Consider the following 26605-nt stretch of genomic DNA (forward strand, 5'->3'; position numbering starts at 1 on the left):
TGTAAAAAAATAAACGAAAAGTTAGGTTCATGCGTTAAATCTTATCCTATATCCCCTTTCATTTCTGAAGTTAGAAATCCAACAAAAATAACAATAAACCCAATATAGAAGCAAGCATTAGCGTAAGTGATCAGAAGTCTCAGAGTTGTTTATTGAGCACGTGATGTAAACTTCGGCACTTCCTCCAGCAATCCCAGGTTCCTTGCCCAACGTCCTCTTAAGCTTCTCCGGGAGTTTCCTCTTTCCCGGGCTCAGCCACGCCCCTCCCGCCTTTTCAGTTCTGCTTGTCCTCCCCCGGGGAAGCAGTCTCCACTCTCTCTCCCGCCTCTCCAGCACCCGGTGGGGGCGGGGGGCTGCCCCAGTCCGGGACCCCAGCCTCCTCTTAGCCCGCCGCACCTGCCCCGCCTTCCAGCCCCAGGCGGGCTGGCGCGGCGCAGGCGCACCAGGCGTGGACCGGAGGCCGAGGGCTACCACAGCAGCTTCGGCCTCCACCTCCTCCTGCAGCATCCGCGCCGGGCTGGTCGGCAGCCACCGGGGCCGCGCTGGGCAGGGGCTCCGCGGACCGCGCGTTGTCATGGGCGCGGGCTGGAGCACCGAGGAGGAGCGGCAGCCACTGCTAGGGCCCGGACTCGGGCCTGCGCCGGGGACTGTCTGGAGAAGCCGGGAGGCGGCGGCGGCGGCGGCGGCGGCGGCGGCGTCCGGGGTACCCGCGGCGGTCCCGGGTCCCGGACGGGTCTACGGGCGCCGCTGGCTGGTGCTGCTGCTCTTCTCGCTGCTGGGGTTCGCGCAGGGCCTGGTCTGGAACACCTGGGGCCCCATCCAGAACTCGGCGCGCCAGGCCTACGGCTTCTCCAGCTGGGACATCGCGCTGCTCGTGCTGTGGGGGCCCATCGGCTTCCTGCCCTGCTTCGCGTTCATGTGGCTCCTGGACAAGAGAGGTGAGGGGGTCCGGGCTGCGTCAGACCGGTGTTGTCGCTTCTGGGGGAGCCGGAGCCCGCCAGCCGCCGCCCTCGGCTTCGTCTTAGGGGTTATGTGAGGTGACTGAGTGTTGCTGGTATCCCATTCCCGTCTAGGAACCCTCCGTCCCCAAAGCGACAAATGTGGCAAGGCTCCTTTGCCTTCTGTATTTATGTTTACATGAAGGCCCATTATGCAACAGCAGAGACTAAGAGATCTCTAAATGTTCAGGCTTTTGCACAGTGTGGACGTCAGAGCATCCTCGTGCACGTGCTATGTATGTTTTTTACACCTAACAAAAATGACTGATGCTTTGACTTCAAAGGGATTGGGAGGTGTTGTGGGTGATAGGTCAGAAAATAGACCGACGATGCCCAGATATAAGGAAGTATTGAGTTGGCTTTGCATACTAAATGACTCCTGCCCAAGGCTGTTGGAAAACTCCTGTCCGATGCTTTGATTTCTCTAAAATGGTGAAAGGCAGTTATAAAGTGTGTGTTTGTGACTAGGTTGTTGTTTCAGTTGAGATTTGTGACTCTCAGATAAAGCGTGGCAGGTGAAGGAAGACTCTCTGAGGAATACTCCGAACAGACATCTCACTTTACCACTTGCCATGTGATTCTGTGAGGAGAAAAAAGAGGTCATAGGACTGAATTATATACTACACAGGTGTGGGTAAATGATTCTTGATCAATGTGATGTAACTGATGGAAAAGGAGGACAGTTTTAGGCATATAAGTATAGTTGCCAAAGCAAGAGAAATAGCTTGGTATGTACGCTCTGTGTTTAGTTTGAGCATTAATTTTAAGAAGACCATCGACAAACTGGGGCACTTCAAAAGTTGCATGACAAGAATAATAAAGGATGTAAATATCATAATGTGTAAGATTGAGGGAACTGGGTGTGTCATGTTTCAGAAAGAAACTTGAGGCAGAATATAAAATACGTGAAGATCAATTAAAAGAGGAATTAGACTTACTCTGTGTAGTTCTAGAAGGAAGAATGAAACCGAGTGAAGTTACAAAAGGATGTAACTCAAAGCAATAAAGGAAGAACCTTCTAAGAACAAAAGGTGTCCAGCCCTGGAAGGTGTTTCTTGACTGGCCTAAAACTTCCAGATTAGGTACTTTTGCAGAGGATGAGTGTGCTAGATGTCCAGGAAAGGTTTCTTGTAATGAATGGAGGTTTTGTTTGGATTTATTTGTTTGCTTTTAAACTGATTGTATTTGGATTTCACCACTTTTTCCATCAATGTCTTTTTTTTTCTTCCTGTTCCAGGATTCAATCTAGTGTTCCAAATTACATTTAGTTATGATTTCTCACTGATCTCCTCCAATCTGTGACAATTCCTCTGTCATTCCTTACTAGGTTGGCTAAATTTAGGGGAAACTGTTGTTTTGTTGTTTCTTTTTATTTATCTTTATATCGGGAGCATTTTCCAATATTCTAAATTAAACCAACTTTGTCTTTATGGTAGAAGAATGTTAATTTTTACTTTTTTATTATAATTTTATGAACTAGCTGTGGCTGGATAAATTAGGGACTACCTGTTCACCTTATAAAATAAGTTACTTTAGGATTTCTTTCAGTAGTTCCTCTAACCACATGGGGAATTCAGATGTGTATTTGCCGTTGCTTGAAGCTATAAAACATAAATTTAAAAATTCTCTTTTAGGAAGTGGTTTTCCTTTTCAGTAAGAGAAAGCTGCTATACTTTCATATGTTGGCTGTCCTGCCGCAGATGTCCTATCTACGTACATAGAAAGTAAGTTCCTGCCATCCTTGGGTACTAAAATACGTTGCTCCATAGAGGGTAGATAGTTGTCTGGCCTTCCTGCTACTGTGGGTCCCAGTCAGCTTAGGAGAGAAGACTGGTTATCTTCCTAAGATGGGTTTTATACCCTCTCACCACTTTTCATCATTCAGAGAAGAGACAAAAAAGGACAGCTAGTAAGATAATAGGAGAGCCAAGAGCAAGTGTGCCCTAGAAGCCAAGTGAAGAAAATTTTAAGAATGAGATAGTACCCAAATGTGTGTTGGGAGACAGCCTTCCCAGAGCCTACATTCTAATGAGGAGGTCTACGTAATAAACAAACAATAAAATTAAATATTTAGTATGCCAGATGGCATTGCTATCCAGATAATTGCCATGGAGAAAAATAAAGCAGGGCAAAAGAGAAAGAGAGGAGGTCATGGTTGAAGAATGGAATGCTTGAAATTGAGATGATGTCATGGATGCAATCATAGTAAAGGTCAGAGTATAAGCAAGAAAACAGACTGCTGAGGTGTAGGGTAGAAGACACCATCATGGAATATGAAGTCAGGGGACTGAGAGGCCAGCATATTGAAATGATCATCTAGTGGATATCAAAATCACCAGATTTATGAAAAAGTAGTGTCACAAGGAATAAGAGTGAGCCAAGACATTTGCAAATGGTGAGGGTGAATGCCTTGGAGGTGTGTGGTGGTCTATAGAGGACTGCAGCAAGGAGTTTTGAGTATTAGAATAAAATGTAATTAGAGCAGGGGCTCCTGGGTGGCTCAGTCAGTTAAGCATCCTACTTCAACTCAGGTCATGATCTTGCGGTTTGTGAGTTCAAGCCCCACATCGGGCTCTGTGTTCACAGTGCAGAGCCTGCTTCAGATCCTCTGTCTCCCTGTCTGTCTGTCCCTCGCTTGCTCGCTCTCTCAAAAATAAGTAAATATTTAAAAAATTTTTTAAGTTAATAAAAAAATATTATTAAAGCAAAGACTATTCTGGCCATGATAGAGTAATAGGAATGGGACTTATCCTTCTATTTTAAACAACTAAAAACAAAAAATGTATATGAAACAGAGTTCTCAGACATTGGACAAAAGGCAGGGCAGGACAGCGATCACCATGAATGCTTCAGCTTATTGCCTGGAGAGCATTTCCAGGTAGCAGTGCAGAGATGGGGAGTCCAGACATTCCTGCCGTTTTTCTAAGTTGAGACCATTTAGAATTGCAAGAGGCCAACTTAGCTAGAAATTTTAGGGTGAGAGTACCAGAAAGGAACTTAATGGAAAGTTCTAGATCTACAAGGAGTTCCTCTTGAGTCTGCAGCTGATAACTGATCTGCAGATAAATGTGAGGAAACTACCAAACACTGGAAAAAGGACTAGGAAAAAGAACAGGCAGAACAATTCCCCGAAGGCTGGGAATAGCTCACGTTCCCAACAGCCAGAAAGTAAAAACCTCAAAATACATAGGAGGTTGGGTTGAATACTCAGAGGGGCATTGTTTCAGTAGTAAAGACAAAAGAACTCTAAGGTAAAAAATGCTTTTGTTTCACCTAATAAAGCTTGAAAGTATGTCTTGGAGGGGCACCTGGGTGGCTCAGTTGGTTAAGCGACTGACTCTTGGTTTCGGTTCATGTCATGATCTCCTAGTTAGTGAGTTTGAGACCCTCATCGGGCTCCACAGCTGGCAGCAAAGAGCCTGCTTGGAATTCTCTCTCTTTCCCTCTCTTTGCCCCTCCCCGGCTCGTACTCTGTCTCTCTCAAAATAAATAAACTTTACCAAAAAAAGTATTCCTTGGAAAGGTCAAAAGTAACTTGGCTATATCTCACCATTGTTCACAAATATTTAAAGGAGTGCAAAAGAAAACCTGTCATCCAACAAGGTAAAATTTAGAATTCCTGACATCAAAATAAAAATTTACCAAGCATGCAAAGAAGCAGGAAAATATCACCCATAAAGAAGAGGAAAAACAATGAATAGAAACAGATCCCAAAATGGTGCAGATAACAGAACTGGTAGACAGGAACATCAAATCAGCTACTTTAAATAATCTACATATGTTCAAGAAGACAGAAGAAAGCATGAACATGTTAAGGAGAGACACAGGAAACAAAAAGACCAACATTAAATTTCTATGGTGAAAATGCAATCTGTGTCTGAGACAAGAAAAAAAAAAAAGATGTACTGGATAAGATTGAATAACAGATTAGATGTTACAAAAGAAAAGATTAGTGAACTTGACAGCAATAGATACTATCCAAAATGGAAAAGTGGGGGGCAAAAAAAGACTAAAAAGAAATGAACAAGAACCCCACCAGCATCAGTAAGCTGTAAAACAGTTTTAAGTGACCTAATATGTGTGTAATTAGGGTTCCAGAAGGAGAAGAGTAAGGGGAGAGGGCATAGAGTGAGATGAGGGAGGGCCAAAATAATTGAGGAAATAATGGCAGAAAAATTCCCTGTCTATAAACCCACAGCTCTAAGAAATACAAGAATCCTAGCAGAAGAAACATGAAGAAAACTACACTGAGGCACATCACAATCATGTTGCTTAAAACCAGAGAAAATCTTAAAAACATCAAGGAAAGAGACTGCAGAGCTTTAGGGAGGAGAGAGTAATAGTGATCTGGAAGTGCTAGAGAAGCAGTGTCATCAGGAGAGGGGTTTTGGTGGGAGTAAGAAGGTGAAGAGAACATTTGGAGAAGGGCCTGAGAATGTAGGGATTCCACTGATTCATGGATTCAGAGTGCTCCGGAAGGCACAGTGGAAAGGTTTCAGGAGTTGGGGACACTACAGAGATGAGGCCAGATTAGGGGATATATGAAGCCATATTTGTATAGCAATGACCTGTGAATCTTAGATTTCTCATGACTGATGTAAGCAGAAAATAACAGGCACAATGTGATTATTCCTGATGGTCTCTAAAGCAGATTGGGGTGGCAAGGCTGTGGTTGTTGGGGATAGGGAACCTGGGGGGTCTTACCAAGAACAAGTAGAGCTGTTCTTCACTCCAGCTGTTGAAAGTGTGGAGCCTGGGAAGAACAGGCTTGCCAGATGAACTTTATGCCTATAATTAATTTCCCATGCATCCACCATGGATATGTGTTTGTGTCTGTTTTCCAATCAACTTTGCATCCTGATTTTTTAGGCACTTGTAGAGATGCCATTCCTATACCAAATATGATCCCAGTGAAAGGAGTTATTTCATCTATGGGAAGGAGGCTTCCTGCAGTGTCTGTGTGCCATATTTGGATAGAATTTGTTTTTTCAATCATGTTTGGTTTTCTGAAATTGTTCTAAAACCTTTCATCAGATGGTTTTTGGCATTCATATCCCAATACTATAATCACTTGGTATCTACTTATTTATGTAAAAGTACTAGATGTCTCATAAGCTATTTTCCTAGGGTCCTCATACCTCTCCTTCCTAAAATCAGTTGATGTCTTTTTTGATTACATGAAATTATAGAGTTCCGCCTTGTCAAGATTCGAATGCGATAAAGAAAGCATCCTGTTCGGAATTGAGCATCATCTGGGGTGGATTAAGTAATACTTGGCAACAATTAAAAATAAGCAAGAAAAGGGGTACCCTGGGTGGCTCAGTCAGTTAAGCATCCAACATCAATCAGCTCAGGTCATGATCTCTCAGTTTGTGAGTTTGAGCCCCACGTCGGACTCTGTGCTGACAGCTCAGAGCCTGGAGCCTGCTTTGGACTCTCTGTCTCCCTCTCTTTCTGCCCCTCTCCAGCTTGCATTCCTCTCTCTCTCTGTCTCTGTCTCTCTCAAAAATAAATAAACACTAAAACAAAAATTAATTTAAAAAAAGGTAATCAAGAAAGCCACAAGTGGTACCTGTGAGATTGCTTTAATAATCAGCTTTTCACAACTTGTTTGTTCTAAAATGTATATATTTAACTGTTATTGTCATTTATTTGATAAAAACTATAATTGAGTAGAAAAGTGTGCTGACCTTCAGCCAGTAATAATAGGAAGCCTGGTTATTTGGACTATATGGCCATAAACAATGCCTCACTGCTTACTTGGTGGCTGCTTACCTTAATTACAAACCAAATACTTAGAAAAAAAAATATCATTTAGCAGGTAAGCCTTCTAGTCCCAAATCTATAAAATTTTCTTCAGTATCTCATAGGACACCCCATATAACCTTATAAGAGCAACATTTTGCAAGTTTAGCATGTTTATGACCATGAATGTACTTATTATTAATTACACTCTATTTCCTGTGGCTATAATGTGTGTTTAAAATCTGCATTCTCTTAATAGAAACAGTAAATGAACAGTATGTATATATTACTTCTTACTGAGAAACACAATTTTCTATGGTATTCCTTCTGCCAAGTTGTATTAATCATATTCAAATCATATAAGAATATCATAAAGCTAACTCAGTTCATATCACACATTATCCTCAATGTGGCATGTGTGTGCCTGATGCATATCTCGTTTATTTTCCTTTCTATGTTTAATCTGCATAATTATAGTTTTGTTGACTTTCAATTTCCTTGGTTAAGAAACAAAATTCAACTGAGTAAATTTAAAGATACTTATTGGCTTTATTCAATGATTCATGAATCAGACAGGATCTCATATAGCATATGAGCATATATGCTCATATAGAAAGGAGTTCCAAGGAGCTGTACAAAATGAAAGACCTTTATACACAGAATGGAGCAAAGGAAGTTGGATTGGTTGTGGCAAGGTCATCTTCCTTAAGGGGACAGAAGGGGTCTCTCTGTCAGGCAGGTTAACTCACTAGCACTGGTTGACTAGATTAGGGATCCATTTCTGGGAGAACCAAAAATAATGAAGTCCATTTAGTTTGGTGACATGAGGCTTTGCATGAACAACCCTATTTTTGGCCTGTTGTCTTGTTTTTAACACCTTAAAGCAGAAAAGCCCTTTGAAAACCAAAATACTTAACCATCTCCCATCTTTCAAAAAAAAAAAAAGATCTGGAAAAAAGAAACATTTGCACTAAAAAATTTGCATTAAGTCTATTCACTATGAAATGGCTTCAAGGAAGTGTTGAGTTTAGGAGAAATTGGAAGAAATGTCGTCCCTTTTCCCACATGCTTGGTAAGAGCCCCCTGTGTGATGTGGTTGCTGCAAACAGCAAGGTGGTATTAGTTTAGTTGTAACAGAAATACAGCATTCAAGGGGCCCCTTGGGTGGCTCAGTCTGCTAAGCGTCCGACTTCAGCTCAGGTCATGATCTCGCATTTCATTAGTTCAAGCCCCGCATCGGGCTCTGTGCTGACAGCTCAGAGCCTGGAGCCTGCTTCGGATTCTGTGTCTGCCCCTCCCCTGTTTGTGCTCTCTCTCTCTGTCTCTCAAAAAATGAATAAATGTTAAAAAAAAAAAATGCAGCATTTGAACAGTAGGAATTTATAGTCCCATTATATTATTCTGCCATAGCTAGAATATTGTGTGTGTTTTTGGTTATCTTATTTTAATGTTTTTATATTCTCTTTTACCTTGTTATCCATGTGACTGACCATTGGCACACATTTTAAAAATAATTTATTTTATTTGAAATAGAAAGGGAAAAGCTATCTGATCAATATTATAAAGTTCTAAACCTTTTTTTATACTGTATCATTCTATGAATTGAAAGCCATCTGATAAGTCAAGAAAAATAAAAAGACCATTATTGTATTATCAAAGTGTTCTAAAAGGACCACCTCATATAACAAGCATTAGCTTGTCCTGATTATAAGATCAAGTACATAATTAGCTAGTTGTCATTTTTCAAGAAAATTTAAAGCAGTGGTCTATCACCTTAAAAATCTTTATAGGAGCAGGTTAGAATTTTTGCAACTTGCATTTGAAAATTGGAAATTTCATATTGGACGTATAAAGCTAAAATACCTACTCCTTTAAAATTATGTTCTATATTTTTAGTGTTCTATGTGAACAAAACATTGTAGCCATTCATTTTGAAAAACTAGAGCTATTGGAACTTCTTCCTTAGTGTGATCATTCAAGTTTTCTATTAAAGTTAGAATACTTTCATTTTCAGCATGTAGAATTTTTCCCCCATTTGTAGTTTTAGCAAAAAGCTATAATATTAGAATATAACATCATTATGATTGAGTAAAAAAATCTTTGCTTTTGACATCGGACATATGTGAAAAGGATTTAAAAAATAACCCAGATGTTTTTGTTTCCTCTTAGGTCTTCGGGTAACTGTGCTTCTGACATCCTTCCTTATGGTTTTGGGAACTGGTCTAAGATGCATACCTGTATCAGACTTAATGCTTAAAAGAAGGTAAATCATAAATAACTTAAAATTTATCCCACATTTTTCTCTTTTTTATGAGTATATTATATATGTTTGGTTATAAGCTTTTAGTAAATAGTTCCAGTTTTAAGAGTCTCAGTAGAAGGTCATATATTAGCATTTATTTTTCCCCCTACATGATGATTAATTCAATAAACATTTATTAGTTGTCATATGGAAGAGGACTCTACTAGTTTTTCTGTAAATAAAAAGAACAATTAATCTTCATGCTATCTAGGAGCTATAGTGACCACAGGAAAATAATAGTATAATGTAAGGAATAAAGTAGTTAATGCAGTAGAAGAAGTATGAAACTGTCCTGAGAGACTGAGAGAAGTTTTGGCTGAGGGTGTCAAAAAGAGTTCAAGCGGCACCTGGGTGGTTCAGTCTGTTAAGCATCTCTTTTAAAAAAAATTTTTTTTCAATGTGTATTTATTTTGAGAGAGAGAGACAGACAGAGCTCAAGAGAGAGAGGGGGACACAGAATCTGAAGCAGGCTCGAGGCTCTGAGCTGTCAGCACAGAGCCCAACGTGGGGCTTAAATTTGTGAACTGTGAGATCGTGACCTGAGCCAAAGTCAGATGCTTAACTGATTGAGCCACCCAGGTGCCCAAGTGGCTGACTTTTGATTTTGGCTCAGGTCCTGATCTCAACAGTCATGAGATTGAACCCCACATTGGGCTCTGCACTAAGCATGGAGCCTGCTTGGGATTCTCTCTCCCTTCACTGCCCCTCCCCAACTGGTGTTTTTTCTCTCTCTCTTTCAAAATAAATGAATAAACAATAAAAAAAAAAAGTTCATGAAGGGGGTGATAATTAAACAAGGCATTGGAGGGTGAGTAGAATTTGATAACTGTAGTTTGGGGAAAGAATATTACAGAGTAGAAGAACAGCAGGAATGAAGGCATAGAGGTAGGTAAGCATAGGCCTCTTCTGGGATGGATAGGTAGCTTCGTTTGTGTACAGCATCATTTCTGCAACTGGGGTCTCTGGATGTATTCTCAGAGGGCACAAGGTACAAGAAAATTTTAAAGCTTTATTTTCCTGTTGGTTAGAATATTAAAAATTATTTTACCAGTAATCTGTAACTAAAAGACATTTTTACTGATCAGAACATCAATTTCTTAAATTAGTGTTTCTTAAACTGGGGCCATAGGATGTGATCTTGAAACTCATTGAGAAATTTTTCCCCTTTAAAGAGGACCCATAGGGGCATCTGGGTGGCTCAACCCGTTAAACATTTGACTTCGGCTCAGGTCATGAGCTCATGGTTTGTGGGTTCAGGCCCTGTATCAGGCTCTGTGCTGATCGCTCAGAGCCTGGAGCTGCTTCAGATTCTGTGTCTCCCTCTCTCTCTGCCCCTCCCTAGTTCACGCTCTGTCTTTTTCTCTTTCTCAAAAATAAATAAAAATTAAACAAAATTTTTAAAAAAAGGATTCATAGATTACTCAAGTTTGGGAAACACTGGTCTATGGGATAAGGTATAAGAATGGGATATAAAGAGATGAGTTTAGAAAAGGTTATCCAGAATATGAGGGATCTTAGATGCCGTCCTGTAGAATTGTGTTTTCCTCACTGAGCAGTTGGAAGCCACCTAGTTCTTAAGTGGCTCAGAGCAACAATAGGACCTGACCTGTATTGGGTAAACTCCTGATTTGAGGTATGTAGGATTGATTACAGAAGGGAGAGATAGTTGGTAGGAGACCAGGAAAGAAGGCATGAGAGCCCAAATTGGAGTCATTCTTTTATTTGTTTATTCATTTATCAGTTTAGTTACTCGACAGAATTCACTGTGTGCCAAGCTCTTTTCTGGACATGGGGAATACAACAGAGAACGCTATAGACAAATGCTTGTCTCTTGGAGTTTACATTCTAGTTGGGGAAAGAGGCGGTAAGATAGATAAGTAAATAAAATATATAGTATGTGTTATGGAGAAAAATTAAAGTAGGAAGGAAAGATTTGAAATGTCAAGGGAAGGATGGTGAAATCTCAGAAAGAATGGCCAAAACAAAACAAAACAAAAAAAAACGCTTACTAGGAAGATAACTTTATGGGGTAAAAACCCAAAGAATGCACCATACATTATCTGGGGGCCAAGCATTCCAGGAAGAACAGCAAGTGTAAAGGGTGGGAAGGGAAGAATGTGCCTGCCTGGCAGGGAGGCTGGTGTGGCTGGAGCCATGTGAGATATGAGAGATTTCATGGGAAGAGTGACAGGAAATGATGAGACCAGCCTGGTTATAGAGTGGTGGGAGCATGAGACAGGGTCCTTTAAGACCTTAGCTTTTTCTGGGCTAGAAAACCATTGGTGGTTTTGAGTTGAGGAGAACCTTGGTCATAAGCTGCTCTGTTGAGAATAGACTGAAGCTGAAGGTCAAGGGCAGGAATAAGAAAACCAGTTGGGGCACTGGTGCAATAAACCAGGTGAGAGATGATGGGTTTCTGTGGAAAGCTAGTCTTCATTTCCTATCCTTTTGAGTGAGGTTTTAACAGATGAGTTTCATTATTGTGTTTGAGATGTTCATAATTTTTCAAACATACGGGTTTTTTTTTTAAGCATCCACAGTTTTTAAGTACAAACTTCAGTAAACTTAACTTTAATGATGCATTCTTTCAAAAAGCCCATTAATATTTTTGTTAGCTTTTCTTCTGTCATGGGCCATCCATATTATTCTCTGTAGTCTTATTTCCCTTTATATCCTTTCCAGTTGTAAAATTCTAGGAATAATGAAGAGTTGACTCTCCATCTTGGTGAAGAAGATGATATGAAAAAGAAATAGAGCTCATAAAGAAATGTAAACAAAGAGTTGAAAGAGAACTGCTAAAATAAAGAGTTCAGAGAGATTGAATCTTTCATAAAAAGAGGGTATAAATTGAATTTTCAGTCCTTATATGTTCATCTATAAAGAATGTAGGAATATTATCTCCTTAAAATGACACTTCGTTTTATGTCCATACAGTATTTCTTTTAAGCAGTAGTATTAACAATGCATATGCATCTGTTAAAATGAAAATGCTACAATTAGAATATGTATTTTTGACTAGTAGGTTCAATAGATCACCACTTTTAAGCTTCAGTCTCCATCCTGATACACAGCGGGAAGGGGTAAAGACCTTTAACATGGATTTGACTAGCACTGAAAAGAGTATTTGGCCATCTATATTTTGTGCCCCTGTTTTACTTGGAGCTTTTTGAGTCTCAGACCCAGTCTTCAGGAATAGTGACCCTCCACCCTTGGCTTCCTATATCTTAGCTTCTGTAAGTCTCAAGACATGAAAATAGCAGCTTCTGACAAGCTCTTTTCTCAATCAGGATTTTTCTTACCACCTTCCTATTGGTGCTGTACCTCTGCATGGTATCAATATTTCTTTTATCTGCATAGTACCAATAAAAATTCAAGGAAATTATTTTGCCACTTCTATTAACGTCATGGATAAATAAGGAACTTAGAATAATGAACTATAAAGCATGTCTTCTATGATTGGGAAGCAGATCATACAAAAAAATTATAGATGACATTGCTCTATAGCACTATATGATATTGCATGCCCAGTAAATAAAGATTTCTGGAAGGTGAACTTAAAGTAAGTTATATCTGCTGTTAATCATATGTGTTTATCCAGCAATTCCCTAACACATGCCATATTATCTTCTAGTTCAGTATAGTTTTCATTAATATAAATAATAGATAACATTTACTAATGTGTGTTAGAAAGTTAAATAGTATGGTTCTAGTAAACATAGATTTTTTTTAAAGAAATATATTCGATTGTAAAATGCTTGTGGCTGGCAAAATTACATTTAAAATTACCAAAATGGCTGGCTCAGTTGGTGGAGCATGCAACTCTTAACCTCAGGGTTGTGGGATCAAGCCCCACATTTGGTGTAGAGATTACTTAAGAATAGAATAGAGGGGCGCCTGGGTGGCTCAGTCGGTTAAGTGGCTGACTTTGGCTCAGGTCATGATCTCATGGTCCGTGAGTTCGAGCCCCGCGTCGGGCTCTGTGCTCACAGCTCAGAGCCTGGAGCCTGTTTCGGATTCTGTGTCTCCCTCTCTCTGACCCTCCCCCATTCATGCTCTGTCTCTCTGTCTCAAAAATAAATAAACATTAAAAAAAAAAAAATTAAAAAAAAAATAGAATAGAATAGAAAGAAAAGAAATAACTGTATCAGAAATATTGTTTATTAAGTGGTTTTGTGATAATTACTTAGCTATCTGGGGACCAAAAAAAATGAAGAAAAACCTTAAATCTCTGTCTTACCACTTAAGTAAATTCAAATTGGATCAAAAATTTAAACGTAAAAAAAAATGAACCATAAAAGTGTTAGAACATGAGACTATTTTTCAATACTTTTTGCATGGGGAAGGCCTTCCTACACAAGTCCCAGAAGCCATAAAAGAAAGACTTCATCTGGGACCTCATCAAAATAAAAAGCTTCTGCACAGCGAAGGAAACGATCAGCAAAACTAAAAGGCAACCGACAGAATGGGAGAAGATATTTGCAAATGACATATCAGGTAAAGGATTAGTATCCAAAATCTATGAAGAACTTGTCAAACTCAACATCCAAAAAACAAATAATCCAGTGAAGAAATGGGCAAAAGACATGAATAGATATTTCTCCGAAGAAGACATCCAGATCGCCAACCGACACATGAAAAAATGCTCAACATCACTCATCATCAGGGAAATACAAATCAAAACCACAATGAGATACTACCTCACACCTGTCAGAATGGCTAACATTAACAACTCAGGGAACAACAGATGCAGAGAAAGAGGATCTCTTTTGCATTGTTGGTGGGAATGCAAGCTGGTGCAGCCACTCTGGAAAACAGTATGGAGGTTCCTCAAAAAACTAAAAATAGAACTACCCTACAACCCAGCAATTGCACTACTAGGCATCTACCCATGGGATACAGGTGTGCTGTTTCGAAAGGACACATGCACCCCCATGTTTACAGCAACACTATTAACAATAGCCACAGTATGGAAAGAGCCCAAATGTCCATTGATGGATGAATGGATAAAGAAGATGTGGTATATATATACAATGGAGTATTACTCAGCAATCAAAAAGAATGAAATCTTGCCATTTGCAACTATGTGGATGGAACCAGAGGGTATTATGCTAAGTGAAATTAGTCAGAGAAAGACAAAAATCATATGACTTCACTCATATGAGGACTTTAAGAGACAAAACAGATGAACATAAGGGAAGGGAAACAAAAATAATATAAAAACAGGGAGGGGGACAGAACATAAGAGACTCTTAAATATGGAGAATAAACTGAGGGTTACCGGAGGGGTAGTGGGAGGGGAGATGGGCTAAATGGGTAAGGGGCACTAAGGAATCTACTCCTGAAATCATTGTTTCACTATATGCTAACTAATTTGGATGTAAATTTAAAAAAGTAAAAAATAAAACAAGTTAAAAAAAGATTCCGATGTGAGAAAAAAAAAAAAGGCTTCATGCATCTGACCACATAAAAATTTATATTATCTTCATGATTAAATATACTACAAAACAAAGTCACAAGTTAAAAACTGGGAAATAGTTGCAACAATAAAGTTGTTGAATTTTAGTTGAAAAGAATTCCTTCAAATAAAATAACTTAGGAAAATGAGTGACAGGTATGAGTGAGCAATTACAGATATTGAAATACAGATGACGTAAACTTAGGGAAAGATGTTAAGCTCTCTGTCATAATTAAAGAAATGAAAATTAAAACAGCAAGTAGATGTCTTTTTATTGGCAAAGATGAAAAAGTGTGATGACATGGTATGTTGCTCAGGGTAGGAAAAAACGGGCACCACTGATGTGCGAGTAGTTTGGGGCATTCCTATTTGGAGGGTATTTTGACAGTATTTAGTAGATTCAAAATGCAATGTCCTTTAACCCAATATTTACACTTCTAAAAAATTAGCCCACATATAAAGCTCTACCAGTTTGCAAGGATAAGCATATTTATGCAGCTTGGCTTGTATAGTAGATGACTGGTCAGAAGGTAACCAGTAGATGACCAGAAGATGACATAGTAGATGACTGGTCAGAAGGGCAGTGTCTTCAAAAGAGGATTGGTTATGGTGAAGTGTATGATGGAATAGTATGCAGCTGTGAAAAGGAAGTGAAAGTTCTGTTAAGTGCTGAACAGAAATGTTTCCAAGATATGGTGTCAAGTTTTTTTTTTAATGCAAAGTTTACATATTATGTAACATGTTATGTTTAAAATGTTCCTACTTAGAAAAAAGTGGGAAGGGTGTATGTGCCAGTGTTTGGCAAGGAACTGTTTTTGAAAGAAACCATTATATTGTTTCTGAGGAAGATGTCTGGGGAACTAGAAGTCTGGGGTTGAGGGGAGATTTACTTTTTTTTTTTTTTTTTTTTTTGGTACTCTTTCCTATTCTTGGAAATATTTTTACCATGTGCATATATTACCTTTTTGACTGAAGACACTAGTTAAGTGAAACTAAAATGACCATGTTAGAGTTTTAGTAACAAGAATAAGAGAAGGAAAGGCAAAGAAGGGTTATATGCAGATTTCCCCAGTATAGAAATAGAAACCTTTCCATGTAAAAATGAACAGTTGATAGATTTCAGGATTAAGACTCTTCTCTGTAAAATACATTAAGATTCAGATTTCCCTAGGTCAGTGTCTTTTAAAAGTATGGTTTACAGACTACCTGCTTATTAAAAATGCAGATCCCTGTGCCCCACTGTAGTCCCACTGATGTGGTCTCTGGAATGAATCTCCAGAATCAACAGTTTGAACACGCTCCTTTAGTTAATTTTTTTTTTTTTTAAACGTTTATTTATTTTTGAGACAGAGAGAGACAGAGCATGAATGGGGGAGGGTCAGAGAGAGGGAGACACAGATTCTGAAACAGGCTCCAGGCTCTGAGCTGTCAGCACAGAGCCCGACGCGGGGCTTGAACTCACTGACCGCGAGATCATGACCTGAGCTGAAGTTGGCCGCTCAACCCACTGAGCCACCCAGGCGCCCCTAGTTAATTTTATGTTCATTTAAGTTTCAGAACTACTCCCTAAGTTCTAGCATCCTCACTTTAAATGATTAAGCACATTGCATTGTGCTTGCCCATCCTGCAGTATAATCACATAATATATTTAATGTCTTGAAGCAGATTAAGATTTAGCCTTTATTCAATAATTTTATTTGCCCCAGTTTGACTCTTAAGCCTCCAGGGGTCAAGTTTCACTACTGTTTCTGCAAGGTGGTAATATGGGCTCTGGATGAGGGAGATTGGTAGGCAAAGATAACTCATCTTCATTCGCTTTTAACAGGATAAAAAAATAGAAAGCTGTGGATAATACTTTTTCCTCTTTTGGTTATCTTTAGGATATGGTGATTTTTGAGACATTTCTTCCAAGGGCCCATTCAGTATCTTATATGAATATTTTTATTTACTTTGTTTAGGTTAAACATAATATACGTATAGAAAAGTACATAAACATATATGTACACTTTATGGAAATAATCATAAAACAGGCAGCCATGTACCCATTACCTAAGTTAGAATTCCTGAATTCCCCATGGGCCCCTCCCTCATCATACCCCTCTCCTTCCCTACTTTACATAATCATAATCACATATGTTGATAGGATTTCCAGAGTAGGCTGAGTTGAAAGTTATGAGGAGTATATTCAGAGTCTGTTGTAAATCCCAATTTTTTTCTTTTGAATAAAGATTTGCCCTAGATTTTTTTTCTCTTAATGTCAAAAGGAACAACCAATTAAAATATTATTTTATCTGCAACAAAATCATTATAGGAACAAAATAGGCCAGTAGTAGATGTTGATAATAATTTAACATAATCAAAAACCTGTAAGTCAGTAGGTTATTAAACAAATCATATTTTATTAAGTAGGTTTATCTAATATGTGTTTGGGAAAATCAGTTACTTATTTTGTTACCTTACATACATCAAAATACATTCCAGATGGAGTGATGAGCTGCGTATTTAACAGTGAGACAGTATCAGGGAAAATTAATCTTATCTCTAAAGAGATTTCTTTTTTCCAAGCATAAAAACCATGAAAAAGATCCCAAAGGGAAAGATTTATAGGTTTGACTACATAAACATTTGAACCTTTATGCTTCAAAACAAATCAAAGTTAAAACGCAAACTGGGAAAAATATGTGTTGCAAGTATGATAGATAACCGATAGAATAATATAAAAATATATAAGCAATTTAGGAGGGTGAATGGAAAAACAGATACAGTAGACATAAATAACAAATGTTGGTTTCCAGATTTCATCCTTTAAATTCATAATTCAACAGTCAGCATTTATTGACAGCCTATGCATTAGTAAGGAATAAAAAGCTAAGCTATATAATAAAGATACCAAAAATACACAGACTCAATGAGATAGAAGTTTATTTTTCTCTGGGAAAAAAAAAAAAAAGCAGTCTAAAAGATAGTGGATTGCTTGAGATTTGCTCAAAGCAGGTAGGCAGCTCTGTTCCACAAGGCCCTCCAAGGACCCAAGTTTCTTTTCTGTTGTTGCTGTAACATCCCCTAGAGGTATGTCCTCATCCAAGTGGTTGAAGCCGGCTCATAGTCATACTCTCATTCTAGCCCACAGGAAGGGGAAGTAGGACATCCAGGGCAATGACTACATCTTTAGGTGATGACGAAGAGGTTGTATATGTCATTTGTACTCACGTCCCATTGTAGACTTAGTCACATGGCCACCCCTGTCTTAAAACAGATTAAAGCCCTTCTGTAAGAGAGTCTAGAAATACAGCTCAGCAGCCATGTACCCAGTTAAAATGCAGGTAAATAATGTAGATAAATATATAAAGCATTCACTCAAAATGAGAAAGATTGCGATACACCAGTAGGGAAAAAAGACCAGTAATCAAAAAAGAAATGCAGATTAAAATGAGGAGATGCCTTTTGGCCTTACCAAGTGTGGTAGGCAGAATAATGCCCCCAGCCCCAAAGGATATCCATGCTCTCATCTCTGAAACCTATGAATATGTTATGTTACATGATGAGGGAATGCTTTGGTTGCAGATGGAATTAAGTTTGCTAATCAGCTAACCTTAAAATAAGGAGCTTATCCTGAGTTATTCATGTGGGCTCAGTGTAATCACAAAAGTCCTTAAAAGAGACTGAAGAGGAAGTCAGAGATATGCAGCCTGAGAGGACTCAAATCTCTGTTGCTAGCTTTGAAAACAGGAAGGGGGCCTCTAGAAACCGGAAAAGGCAAGGAAACTGATTATTCTCTAGAGCCTCTATAAAGGAACATAGCCATGCTGACACCTTGATTTTGGCCCAGTGAGACCCATGTTGGATTCTGATTTACAGAGCTGTAAGATAGTAAATTTGTGTTGTTTTAAAGCCACAAGTGTTATGGTAATTTGTTACAAGAGCATTAGAAAACTAAACACGAAGTTATTTGTGTGTATGTGTGTGTGTGTGTTCTTAATAGTGACACTCAATGCTGGTGACACTTAATGCTGGTGAGACAAACATCAATCATAACTAATGGGGATATAAATTAGTACGTATCCTTCTGAAAACAATTTGGGAGTATGTTTCATAAAACCTAAAATGTTCACATCCTTTGACTTATTGACCCTAAAGAAGTAATTTGGGAAGTAGCAAATATTTACATACAAAGATTGTCACAACAGCATTATTAATATTAGCAAGTAAGTAGCAAACATTAGGAAAATGGTTAAATAAGTTTTGTATATCTGCATAGTAAACTGTCATGCTGTTATGATTACCAAGAATCTTTAATGAGAAGATGCTTATGACAGACTATGAAGTTAAAATGACTTAGTGGATAAAACTGTATATTCAGTATGGTTTTCGTGGTTACCTATGCTTAAGTATTGAGAAATGCATTGGGGCGGAGCAAGGGGTAGGGGGGAGAACTGAAAGAAAAAAAGAAGCTCCTGGGTGGCTTAGTCGGTTAAGTGTCCATCTTTGACTCAGGACATGATCTCACAGTTTGTGGATTCAAGCCCTGCATTGGTCTCCATCCTGACAGCTCAGAGGCTAGAGCCTGCTTTGGATTCTGTGTCTCCCTCTCTCTCTGCCCCTCCCCCACTTGCGCTCTCTTTCTCTCAAAAATAAATAAACATTAACATAAAATTTGTTTTAAATACATTAGTATGGTTGTCTGGGCTATGTAATTGAGTTAGTGAACTTAATTTTTTTCTTTTTTCTTTTTTTGGGGGGGTGTTTTTTATTTTATTTTTAAGAGAGAGAGAGAGAGAGAGAGAGAGTGTGTGAGCAGGGGAGGAGCAGAGAGAGAGAGGGAGACACAGGATCCAAAGCAGGCTCCAGGCTCTGAGCTGTCAGCACAGAGCCTGATGTGGGGCTCGAACCCATGAACCGCTAGATCATGACCTGAGCCAAAGTCGGCACTCAACTGACTGAGCCACCCAGGTGCCCCTGGATTTTTTTTTCTTTATACATTTTTCTTCTATGAGTATATATACTTTTAAACTAAGAGGACAAAATAAAAGAAGATAAGAAAAAAGTTATGAGACAAAATGGGGGTGGGGGAGGAGGTAGACATCTCTTAGACCAAGACAACACCCATTTTCCCCCTCTACCTTGCTGAGAGATTATTACTTTTGGCCTTAATAAAACCCCTGTGAGATAAAGTACCTTTGGAGAAGTTGAAACACCAAGAGAATAGGTGATTCACCAAAGATTATACAGGTAATAAATTTAGCTAAGACTAGAATTTTTGTTTTCTGATGTCTAATACTCTTCCCTGTGTTTTTTTAATGTACTGTCTGTAACTAGTACTTGATAAGTTATCATAAGCTATTTAGGGTCAAGACCATAATATGTATTCACCTTTATATTTTCTTTAGTGTCTAGCTATAGGTGCCTTGCCCGTGGTAGATATTGAATCATAGTTGGCCAAAATTATTAAAGGATATAAAAGTGAAATAGAGTTTCTTAAAAAAAATTTTTTTTACACTTACTTATTTTTGATAGAGACAGAGCACAAGTGAGGGAGGGGCAGAGAGAGGAGGAGACACAGAATCAGAAGCAGGCTCCAAGCTCCAGGCTCCAGGCTCCAGGCTCCAGGCTCCAAGCTGTCAGCACAGAGCCCGATGCGGGGCTCAAACTCACAAACTGCTAGATCATGACCTGAGCCGAAGTCGAATGCTTAACCAACTGAGCCACCTAGGGGCCCCTGAAATAGATTTTCTTAAAACTGAAGACTGCAACAGCAGTCTTTAGAAGGCTTATTCCTTTCCACCATCAACTCTTTCTTCCTTTCTTCCTTTTTTCAGTAATTAATTCATGACATCTCTGACCCTTTTTTGCCCTATATTTTCTTGGACTAAATAAAGGAAAACTATTTCTAGCACTCTGCCATTTTCAAAATCCATGAAATTCTATAACACACCACTTTACTCTGATGCAGGATGATTAGGAATTGGGAGAAAGTTTTTGAAACATTGGCATATTGAGTCTTAGAAGTAAACATTGTTGTCAATTCTAAATTATTTTGTATTAAAAATACATAGAGTTAAAATTAAGAATGCTGGACTTAAACTGAGGAAGTATCTACTGTGTTTCTAAACCAATTTTCTATCTTCTAAACCAATTATCACTACTGCTAGTTGTAATAGATTTCTAAAGTAGATATATGCACAGAAGAAAAAATATGCTAGCTACTTGCATGCCTTTGGATCTGAGAACCTTGAGTTATCTTAGCAATCAATGATTTTTATTAATAATGTTAAGAGAACTTTGAGAATGAGACCATGTTGGAAGAGTAGAGAGATTTGTAGACTGATTAAGTCAGATTTTATATTATTTTCCAGTCCTGGCTTAGCCATTAGCTAGTTATATGACTTTGGAGCTTCCCCCAATACTTTTTTGGAGAAAAGAAAGTTATAAAATTATAAGTATGATTTTAAATGTATTAGCCTCTCTGGAACTCAATTTTTATATCTGTAAAATGCAGAGGTGGGTTATCTAGATGAGGTTTGAAGTCTCTTCCAGCTATAAAAATTCGAATTCTGAAACATATTCTAAATAGAAAATAGTTGAGGAATCCCAAGTATTTGTACCAGGATGTCAGAAAGCAAAAGGTTAGGATACCAGAATATCATTAAATACAAACTAAAATGTCAAGTACATTAGAAAACCATGAGCTGTGGATCTTCAGTTTGAACTTTAGCTCTTGGCATTTGTTTGAAAAGCTGTAGTATAGTGAATGATATGAAATGGAATGTGGCTGTGCGCAAATGCCATCCCACGTGCCACTGAGGCCTGGGCGGCAGGGGGTGGGGGGGTTTGGGGGAGATGGGGTTTGCTAATTGAGGGCTGAAGATGAAGGTGCACAGGGCAAGAGCAGGATTTTGTGAGGCTGTCTGTAGTTCCCTTCCCCATACCCCTTCCCTCCTGTCCCCCACCCCCCAGGCCTACCAAAGGCTAGCAACCCTCAGGAGTTCTGACACTAGTGGGCAGCACCTGGTTTTCCTACTCTCTACCATCTAGTTCTGCTGCTGGTGGAGAAAACTCCAGGTCTTTAATTATCCTCTCAGCCTGTTAGGGAAATCACTCTCTCACCCATTTTGCCACCTGACTTGTGAGGATGAGACAAACTTGGCCTCAGAAGTAGGCAGAAGCTAGGTAGGAGGAAAAAAGGTAAAAAGGGGAAAAAGAGCATTGGGGAAAGGTGAGAGGGAATAAATCAAGGAATCAGAGGAGACTGGGATGAAGAAAGAGGGCAGCACACCTGCCTTTGGCAGATCTGTCACATCTTGGCCTGCAGAGTTCGAGACTTGCATTCCCCTAGCAGTGAATGTGTACTGGCCACTATCAGGTGTGAAGTTTCAGGTGAGGAGGCAAGAGTTAAAGCCCGTGAGTTACTGAGTCAACTGTCTGGAGAGCTCCCTTTCTGCTGCACAGCTTGTTGCCCAGGAGCTGCCTCCATCCTAACTTCTCTCCACCCTTCCCAGGTCTACCTCACTTGCATTGACCATGCGTTTACCACCCTCAGTGTAGTATTGGTTTTGTTTGTTTGTTTGTTTTGTTTTTTTAAGTTTTATTGCCAGAATATTTGTTAATCATCTTGGTTTTTGTATCACTGGATTTAAACTTTTTAAAATGGATCTGATGTATGTGTCTAGGTAACTGAGAGTTTTGCAATGCAAGTAGTGTATTTCAGCAATGCCAACTTCCCTGTACCTGAGTCAGTCTGTGTTCTACTAGAGAGCATCCACACTTCGTGAGACACTGTGGCAAATTTAGAAGCCATGGTCCTTATCTGCAAGGAACTTTAACTTGCAAAACAAAACTGAAGCATATAATGATGACACAGAAAAATTGACATTAAATTATGGGATCTGCTTCCTTTTACTGAAGATTGTGAATCACTCCTCTTGACAGTCAGCCCAGATCAATAGGTATTAATTTCTGAAAGCCAGCTGCTTTCACGAGTGCTAAAAAGCATTAGGACAATCACAGTGAGTTGCATTTGCCTTTCAGTATGTGAAGGCAACGGAGACTTTTTGGTCCAGACAATTCGTTTAGGCTTGGGTGTTTTTTTCTTGTCACTTTGCCAAGCTTATATACCTAATTTTTGTTCTGGCATCTAACTACTAGCACCGTCTAAATCCAAATTTCCATTTCCTCACAAGTGTTAACTTCATCCTCAACATTCTGCTGAAATAGCTCTACTCAGATCATGAATGACCTCCATGTTGCGGAATCTAATGGTTACATTTCAGATACCAAATGATCTTTCTGTTTAACTTGACCTGATCTGTTTAACCTGATCTGTTGAACTTGATGAGTCAACCACTCATCCTCATCTCAAACCCTCCTCTCCTTAGTTGCTGCTGTGCCGTTCTTTCACCTTTTTTTTTTTTCTACCTCTGTAATTGCTCCTTCTTAGTTGTCTTTCTAGACTCTTTTTCCTGTATTTAAAAAATATTGGTGGGGTGCCCAGGTGGCCCAGTTGGTTAAGCATCCGACTTTGGCTCAGGTCATGATCTCACGGTTGGTGGGTTCGAGCCCTGCATTGGGCTCTGTGCTGACAGCTTGGAGCCTGGAGCCTGCTTCGGCTTCTGTGTCTCCCTCTCTGTCTTCCCTCCTCCCCCGCTTGTGCTTTTGCCCCCCAAAAACATAAAAAATATATATATGTTGCTATTCACCAGTGTTTGTTCCCCAACCCCAATATATAGCTCTTAGCTCAGATCTCTTTTTTTAGCTTCTGATGTATATTGAATCACTTATTGTACATTTTTATGGACTTAAATATGCCTTCCCAATATGCAGTCATCTCCCTATAGCCACATCTATTATATGGCTAAGAACAGTCCCCCAAACCATCCCCTGTTCTATATCCCCACTGTTGTTGGGGACTTGTATTCTAGAGTCCCTCAGGGCATGACACTTACTAAAATAACTCTTGTCCTGCAATATTAAGATTTTCATATTTGCCTGACACTGTTTTCCAGGGTGGCCAGTACTGCCAAAGGGTCCTTGCCCTGGGCTCCTTGCCTGAAAGTTACCACTCTGGCTTTCCTTCAGCTTTACTATTCCCTATGTGCTGAGGAGTCTGTAGGGCCAGGGGGATGTGCCCACCCTTCTCATCACAGTCTAGCTACACAAGACCCCAGATGTGCCAGCAACAGGCCTTTTTCTCAGGTCTGTTCTTCCCAGAGTGGACCCCATACTTGGTATGTACTCCCCAGGCTCAAGGGGTTGTCAAGGAGCAGCTGTTTGGAAGACAAAGCTTGGAGTCTGACTTTCAGGTCCACGTGCATACATGCGATGATATTGTCAGACCAGAGCCAGAGGTCAGAAGAGAAGGAAGATATTGAGGGACCTCCATTACTACTCTTCTCACAGGCCCCACAGCACTAAAGGCGGGACTAATTATTGCCTTCTTTTTCTTTATATTCCTGGTACAGTGCTGATAGGTGACACTTAAACTACTCCTAAGGATTTGAAGGGCAAGGGCATTAGCTTTGTAATTTCATATTCCCATCACAATGCCTACCCAGTACATACACTCAGTACATGTTTGTTGAACAAATTAAATAACATAGCTTGTATTGAACCGTTTATAAATTATTTCATCTTCTTTATTGTCATTGAATAGAGTTTATTGTAATATTTGTATGATTTTAGTCTTATGGCCACCTGTTTTCAGAAAAAACATACCTCTAATTTTGCATTACCATTAAAATGGGAAAACTAGATTTTAGATATACAGTGAATTTTATTTTTAAATATATTTTTATGTCCATCAACTGATGAATGGATAAAGAAATTGTGGTTTATATACACAATGGAATACTACGTGGCAGTGAGAAAGAATGAAATATGGCCTTTTGTAGCAACGTGGATGGAACTGGAGAGTGTGATGCTAAGTGAAATAAGCCATACAGAGAAAGACAGATACCATATGGTTTCACTCTTATGTGGATCCTGAGAAACTTAACAGAAACCCATGGGGGAGGGGAAGGAAAAAAAAAAAGGTTAGAGTGGGAGAGAGCCAAAGCATAAGAGACTGTTAAAAACTGAGAACAAACTGAGGGTTGATGGGGGGTGGGAGGGAGGGGAGGGTGGGGGATGGGTATCGAGGAGGGCACCTTTTGGGATGAGCACTGGGTGTTGTATGGAAACCAATTTGACAATAAATTTCATATATTGGAAAAAAAAATTAAAAAAAATAAATATATTTTTAGGGGTGCCAGGGTCGTGAGACTGAACCCCGTGTCCATGCTCAGCATGGAGCCTGCTTAAGATTCTCTCTCCCTCTTCCCCTGTCCCCTACTTGCATATGTGTTCTCTCTCTGTCTCTAAAATAAAAAAATATTATATATATATGTATATATACACATATATATATACATATATATATATATATATATATATATATATATATATATATTTTATGGACTAATTTCATAAAATAGGGTAAGTTAATGAGAGGTACAGAAAACAGTGTCAGGCAAATATGAAAATCTTAATATTGCAGGACAACAGTTATTTTAGTAATTGCCATGCCCTGAGGGACTCTAGAATACAAATGTGAAAAAGAATAAGACTGTGCTCTGGAAAACACAAAGAATTTGGCAAGAGCAGGGTCTAGATTTCCCTGTCAAGTTTCCCATGAATTCAGGAGTTAACCCAAAATCCTGTGGGTCCAATTCTTATTGAGTTCATTTGTAAGGAATGTGTTTGTGCATTATGACTTTTAATGCAAAATGCACATTACTACAGTAATTTTTTTAAGTTTATTTATTTTGAGAGAGAGAATGTGTCCAGAGAAGGAGCAGAGAGAGAGAGAGAGAGAGAGAGAGAGAGAGAATCCCAAGCACAGAGCCCAGCGTGTGGTTCAAATCCATGAACCGTGAAATCATGATATGAGCCAAAATCAAGAGTCAGATGCTCAACCGACTGAGCCACTCAGGTGCCCCTAGAATAAATTTTAAACACCAAGTTAGCATGTTTTGATTCCCAAGGTGATTTTTTCACTCTGGCAATTCATGTTTGAGGTTGGCCCCCCAAGTTCAGTGACCTTGTAGACTTAGAACCCATCTGAAATGTCCCTAGTGCTGATATACCTGTTTTGGATACTATTTTTATCACAAGCTTGCACCTTGTATGACTTATGTTTGCTGCTTAAAAAATAGTCTATTTGTGATTCCAATGAGAGGTAACACATAGTTAAACCATGGCAATAAGCTGAGTTTTATGCCTTAATTGTCTCAGGATTCATAGTGTTTTATCATGTTTTGTTTTTTGTTTTGTTAACAGATTGTTTTTTCCATGTTCGCATTCTACTCTTAACATTTTTAGGCACAATAAAATTTACTTATTCTAGCCCTTCTCCTTCTAGATGAGATGAGCCTTTCAGGAACATGTCTTTAGGTATTAAATATCAAAGCGGTTACTCTATGAGTCATCATGCACTGTCTGTTGTGCCACCACGAATCACAAATGAAACCACTCAGTGATAATTGTTTCAAAGTATTTCTAGATGAAATTGCTCTGTTATAGCTTGGGACCCACTCGTGTTTGGAGTAGGTATTCAGTTTCATAAACAGTGTAAATTGTTTTTGTCATCTAGAAAATAGTTCCCCTTTCACAAGAAGATTTTAAAATGTCTTTGGTCTTCTTAATTTAGTAATAGTAATGATGCCTAGGGCTATTTTTGTCTTCAAATAATTTTTCCAGCATTTTCAAAAATTTGAGCAGACCTAATTCACATATTTCACTTCCCACTCACTTATGCCTCTACATTAGGGCCCTACCTCTCTCCCATATGCCTGTTTATTATTTCCTTCTATATTCAAAAAACTTTTTCTAAGTCTCTTAAGGTGGCAGTTATTTTTAAAAAAAGGATTTGGTGTCCTCTTGGTGATTGAATAGCAAAACAGGGGGAAAAAGTGTCACATGTGTATCACATATACTGTTTCTTCCCCTTCCTCTGCCTCCAAGGCAGAAGAGGTTGACTTGCCTCCCTTTCTTGCATATGCTTTTTGGACTTCTGGCTTCTCTTCTCCTTCAAGGCTACTCTTGAATGTGAATGTGTATGTTGGGAATTGGAGG

The 26605-nt window shown here is 39.1% G+C and overlaps 1 protein-coding gene across 1 annotated transcript in view; it reads left to right on the forward strand.

Moving 5' to 3' along the window:
• The first annotated feature begins 201 nt into the window (after positions 1-201).
• SLC49A4 (solute carrier family 49 member 4) overlaps positions 202-26605 on the forward strand; it is an 85914-nt gene continuing 59510 nt past the window's right edge. Inside the window, exons 1-2 of the mRNA XM_042903729.1 lie at positions 202-938; positions 8913-9006. Of these exons, the coding sequence (XP_042759663.1) occupies positions 575-938; positions 8913-9006 (458 nt within the window). The 5' untranslated portion in view covers positions 202-574. The remainder of the gene's footprint in view (positions 939-8912; positions 9007-26605) is intronic.

The sequence above is a fragment of the Panthera leo genome, chromosome C2 (genome assembly GCF_018350215.1).
Source record: "Panthera leo isolate Ple1 chromosome C2, P.leo_Ple1_pat1.1, whole genome shotgun sequence".
Lineage (NCBI taxonomy): Eukaryota > Metazoa > Chordata > Mammalia > Carnivora > Felidae > Panthera > Panthera leo.